Source organism: Argiope bruennichi, chromosome 7, assembly GCF_947563725.1.
Source record: "Argiope bruennichi chromosome 7, qqArgBrue1.1, whole genome shotgun sequence".
Lineage (NCBI taxonomy): Eukaryota > Metazoa > Arthropoda > Arachnida > Araneae > Araneidae > Argiope > Argiope bruennichi.
The window spans coordinates 12567134-12572849 of NC_079157.1; the positions used below are offsets into that span (position 1 = coordinate 12567134).

The 5716-nt window shown below is 36.7% G+C and overlaps 1 protein-coding gene across 1 annotated transcript; it reads left to right on the top strand.

Annotated features, from left to right (window-relative positions):
• The first annotated feature begins 2029 nt into the window (after window positions 1–2029).
• Window positions 2030–5716, top strand: LOC129975285 (uncharacterized). The gene is made up of 3 exons (XM_056088339.1): window positions 2030–4162; window positions 4352–5194; window positions 5339–5716. Exons 1-3 carry the CDS (start codon window positions 2030–2032, stop codon window positions 5714–5716), a joined length of 3354 nt encoding a protein of 1117 aa, XP_055944314.1.

Sequence of the window (5716 nt, forward strand, 5' to 3'; positions counted from 1 at the left end):
CGCGTTTTATACTCTTCTAACTTGTAAATATATTCTTAATCATGTAACCTATAATCAAGTAACTATTAAAATAATATCTTAAAGAGAAGTTCCCCATGTTAATGAGTCATACAGTCACTGAACCTGCCACTAATTAGATATTTGAGATTTTCAGCTGCAGATGGAGACAACAACACCAGTATGTAACCTAAAAGAGATTCCAACCAACAAAACAAAGGTAAGCGCATTTACTTGCCTTTAATTTAGAGATTGTTCGTGTTGGAATATTAATTGGCATCCCTGCCGGGATAATTGGTGTGGTTTATTCCAATTTAGAGCTGAAAAATATATATTAGAATTTTGAACTGATTTATTATTATTATTGAATTTATATATTATTGAATCTTACTGAATATAAATTTCGAACTGTTCAATTCTAAAAATGGATGATAAAAGTGGCAGGTTAAGAAAGAAACGGGGAGTATTGAGAACATCTGTTACCAAAATTTGTAAAACTATTGAAACAGAACTAACGAAAACAGATGTAAATGTCGATATGTTAGAAGAAATGTTAGAGCAGCTTGCGGTTGAGTCAAGTGAATTAAAGAATCTAGATTCACAAATTGAAGAATTCGTTTCCGAGGACAAATTAGAAAGAGAAGTAAAAGAAGTATCGGAATACACCCAAAAAATTATAACTTGGAAATTTAGAGCGACCAAAAAAATTCGCGAACGAACAAAAAATGTTGATTCTTTGAATGTTCCAAGTTCCTGTTATAAAAAATCATCGAACATTAAATTGCCAAAACTTGCGATATCTAAATTCTACGGGCAATCAAGTTTATGGCTTTCATTTTGGAACTCCTTTGAATCAGCCATACATGAAAATGATTCATTAAGTGAAGTCAGTAAATTTAATTACTTAAAAGCACACCTAGGTGGTTCTGCCCTTAGTACCATAGAAGGATTTGCATTTACACCAGAAAATTACGAAATCGCCATAAAATTACTTAAAGAACGCTTCGGAAGATCAGATGTTCTCATTAATACCCATTTGAATAATTTACTGCGTATCTGCCCATTAAAGAACTCAGATGATATTGTATCATTCAGAAAAATGTTTGATAATATACAGACAGAAATCCGATCTCTTGAATCTCTTAATGTTTTGAAAGAAACCTACGAAAACCTACTTTGCCCAATCCTGTTAAAATGCCTTCCCCCCGATCTCGTTTTAGAATATAATAAAAACATGAAATCGGATAAATATGAAATAGATGAATTGCTCGACTTCCTGTCTCTTCAGCTGAAAGCAAAAGAACGATCGTTAATGTATGCTTCTCCCGTGAGTTCGAAAAAAGAAAAGTATTCATTTCACCCGTTGCGTTATGACTCAACTAGCGGAAAAATAAATAATCCTAGATGTTCCACTGCAAAGAGATTTAGCAGTTCAGAATTGATTAGTTCTGAAGTAAAAATAAAAACACCGGAATGCTTATTCTGCAATAAATTTCATGATGTTGTTGATTGTGAATACGTACGTACTTTAAGTTTGGAAGAACGGAAACGTATACTGTCTAAAAAAGCTGCGTGTTTTATTTGTGCAAAGCAATTTCATGTTGCTAAATTTTGTAGGTCAAAAATAGTTTGTACTCTCTGTGGTAAAAAACATTTATCCATATTATGCAATCAAGATAATTCTGTTCCGAAAAATAATACCCATTTTAATGAAAGTAAGGATGAGAATAATCTTTTAAATGAAAATTTCACGTTGGCGAATAATTTATGTTCCAGGGAGGTTTATCTGCAGACTTTAATTGTTAGCGTCGAAAATAATGATTTAAAACACTATGTTAGATCGATCATTGACCTCGGGAGCCAGAGGTCGTATGTCAGCAAATACATAGCGGATGTAATGAAATTGAAGTGTCTTGGGGAACAAACGGTGACTCATGGACTTTTCGGAGGACTGAAAAGGCGGGAAAACCACAAGATATATTCCATTAAATTGCGTAATACAGAAAATAATTTCTGTTGTAATGTAGAAGTAATGGATCAGAATAAAATTTGCACTTCTCTTCCCAAATTAGATTCTAAAAACATCGAAGAAGTAAAACAATTGGGTATATTTGTTAGTGATATTTGCTTAGATGAAAATCTTTGTTTGTATGAAAACGATCCCAAGGAGATTCACATATTATTAGGGGCAGATACGGCAGCCAGATTATTTACAGGAGAAATTAAAAAACTTTCGCCTGATCTAATTGCGATGAACACCAAGTTAGGGTGGACAGTTATTGGAAGATCAGGAATTAATAAAAATGATAGTTCCAGCACGCTAATGTCGCTACTTGTCAACGACGTAAATATATCCGATCTTTGGAGGCTTGATACATTGAATATCAATGACCCTGCGGAAACTCAAAGTAGAAAAGAACTAGAAGAAGCGGCTAAGGAACATTTTGAACGCAGTGTAACACGAGATAAAGAGGGGCGCTACATTGTCAGTCTACCGTGGCTACATGATCATCCACCTCTTCCTGATGGCAGAAAGTTAGCTGAACGAAGACTTAACAGTTGTATTAAAGCCTTAGAACGTGTCGAGAAGCTGGCCGATTATGATGATGTTTTTCAGGATTGGCAGAATGAGGGTATCATTGAAGAAGTTGATCCTATGCAAGAAATCAAAGAAGGACAGCATTTCTTACCTCACCATCCTGTCTTCAAGGAGAATTCGACGACCAAAGTTCGACCCGTTTTTGATGGTTCAGCTAAAGAAAAGAATACACCTTCTATTAATGACTGCCTCGAAAAGGGACCAAATCTTGTAGAACTCATTCCATCTCTCATAAATCGCTTTCGTGTTGAAAAATATGGAGTGATATCTGACATTAAGAAGGCCTTTCTGCAAATTGGATTACAAGAACGAGATAGACCATATCTCAGATTTTTATGGAAGGATAGAAGAAAAGACGGAAATATCAAGATCCTGCAGCACAAAAGAGTTGTGTTCGGAATCTCCTCCAGTCCTTTCCTTCTAGGAGCTACATTAGAACTTCATTTAAAAAACGCCCCAGATCATCTCAAGGAAACAGCCCAGCAACTTATGAGGTCCTTCTACGTTGATAATTGTGTTTTCAGCGTCAACAGAAGAGAAGAACTCGCTAGATTTATTTCGGAATCACAAGCACTATTATCTACTGCCAAGTTTGAACTTCGAGGGTGGGAGCATTCTCCTACTGAAGACAAAACTGAAGAAAGGCAAGAAGACCGAAAGGTTCCAGTTCTTGGGCTTCTGTGGAATTTACCAAAGGACACTATATCTCTAGATTTGAAAAGTTTGATGAAAGAAGATAAAGGACCTATTACAAAAAGAAAAATCCTGTCAACCGTTCATCGAATCTTTGATCCGATAGGATTTTCTTGTCCAGTGACTCTAGAGCCCAAATCTTTGTTGCAGGAATGCTGGAAATTGGGTCTGTCCTGGGATGCTGAACTCCCTCTGCTGATAACTGAAAGATTCGAACGCTGGAAGATGAAGTTACCGAAATTGAATGATCTTGAAATACCAAGATGTGTACGTGAGGACTTTGCAGAAGATTCCAAATTTTCCATCCATGTTTTTTGTGACGCAAGTCAGAGTGCCTACGCTACATGTATCTTCTTGAGAGCTGAATCTGCTGATAGCACGTCGTGCCAGTTAATACAAGCTAGAAATAGAGTTGCTCCTTTGAAAAAGATCTCTATTGCACGCCTAGAACTTTTGTCCTGTACTATTGGTGCTAGATTGGCAAAAGCAACCATATCCGAACTTGGACTTGAGAACATACCAATCTTCTACTGGTCTGACTCTATGAATGCTTTGTATTGGATCAAAAGAAATGAGAATTGGGCCATGTTTGTTTACAACAGGGTATTGGAAATCCGTAAACTCACCAATCCTGAAGACTGGAGGCACATAAGTGGAACATTAAACCCAGCTGACCTTCCATCACGAGGTTCCAATGCAGAGGAACTTGTGAAATCTCTTTGGTGGAAGGGTCCAAATTGGCTGAGAATGCCTATAGAAGATTGGCCTGTTTCGGAAACTATGCCAGATTTCGACGTTGTAAACTCCGAAAAAAGAAAATCTATTGTGTCTGTCACTAACACCACGAAAGAGCAATTAGAGTACTTTTCTAAGGTATCTTCTTTCCGAAAAATGACCAGAATCACGGCTTGGATTTTTCGTTTTTATAAAAATGCTAAAACCCAGAAAAAAGAAAGAAAATTCGGTACCCTAGATTTTGAAGAAGTAGAGGCTGCAGAAAAGTACATTTTAAAACAAGTTCAAAGTCAATGTTTTTTGGGGAATGAAAAACTGAACTTACAGACATTCCTGGATTCAGATGGTTTATTAAGAGTAAAGACCAAAATTTCTCAAAGAAGTGATCTACCAACATTTAGATTTCCAATTTTGCTGCCTTCAAAGCATGATGTTATTGGAAAACTTATTTTTGAAAAGCATGTTGAACTTAGTCATGCTGGGATACAGATTTTGATGTCGAGTTTAAGAGAGAATTATTGGATCTTAAAAAGCAGGAAGACAATACGTCAAGTAATAAGGAATTGTGTAATATGTCAACGTTTTTCATCTCGGCCATTAGAAGTAGCAAGTGCTCCACTACCCGAAGATCGCGTCAGAGATGCTTATGTTTTTGAAGTAGTAGGAGTTGACTTGTGCGGACCACTATATTTGAAAAACAAAAGCAAATGTTGGGCTGTACTTTTTACATGCGCAGTTTATCGCGCAGTCCACATCGAGCTGGTAACTAGTTTATCAACAGATAGTTTTATTCTAGCTTTACGAAGGTTTATTTCTAGAAGAGGAAGACCAGCTACAATTTATTCAGATAATGGAACCAACTTAGTGGGTACTTCTAATGAGCTGAAATCTGTTGATTGGGTGAAAATACAAGAATATGCCTCAGTAAAGAAAATCCTATGGAAATTCAACCCCCCATCAGCCCCATGGTGGGGCGGATTTTGGGAAAGGCTTATAGGTATGTTGAAATCTATCTTAAGAAAAATTCTTGGAAAGGCCTCCTTACAATTTGAAGAATTGTACACTGTACTATGCGATGCTGAGGGCATTATAAATTCAAGACCTTTGACATACTTAAGTGAAGACAATGAGGACCTTATAGCATTAACACCTGCTATGTTTTTACAAGATGTAAAAGAAATAGGAGTTCCAGATATAGATCAAATAGATGCTAAGAGAATGAATAAAAGATTCTTCTAACGGCAAAAAGTGTGTCAAGATCTCAGAAAACGTTTCAGAATCGAATATCTTGGACATCTTAGAGAATTTTCAAAGATTCGTAATGAATCTAAAATTAAAGAAGGAGACATTGTTCTCATCGGTGATAGTAACGTCAAGCGAATAAATTGGCCTTTGGGAAGAGTCATCAAATTATATCTTGGAAAAGACAAGAAAGTTCGTCTCGTGGAAGTCCAGACCAAATCTGGGTCTTTCCTACGTCCAATCCAGAGACTTTTTCCTCTTGAGGTCAGCCAAAGTGAAAAATCTGCTATCCCGTGTCTCCCAAAGAGTGATTCTCCATCCACAATGATGATTCCTGATGGTACACCTACCTCTAGTGACTCTCATGCTGTTTCAGATGTGAGACAACCAAGAAGATCCCGTTATGGCCGGCTTTTAAAGCCCAATGCTCTCCTAGACTCATTGGTTTGA

Excerpts from the sequence above, each read along its gene's own strand:
- LOC129975285 (XM_056088339.1), top strand. The coding sequence starts at position 2,030 with ATGGATCAGAATAAAATTTGCACTTCTCTTCCCAAATTAGATTCTAAA. Across the intron at positions 4,163-4,351 it reads AATTAGAGTACTTTTCTAAG|ACATTCCTGGATTCAGATGG; the intron begins GTATCTTCTTTC and ends CTGAACTTACAG. Across the intron at positions 5,195-5,338 it reads CTGCTATGTTTTTACAAGAT|ATTCGTAATGAATCTAAAAT; the intron begins GTAAAAGAAATA and ends GAATTTTCAAAG.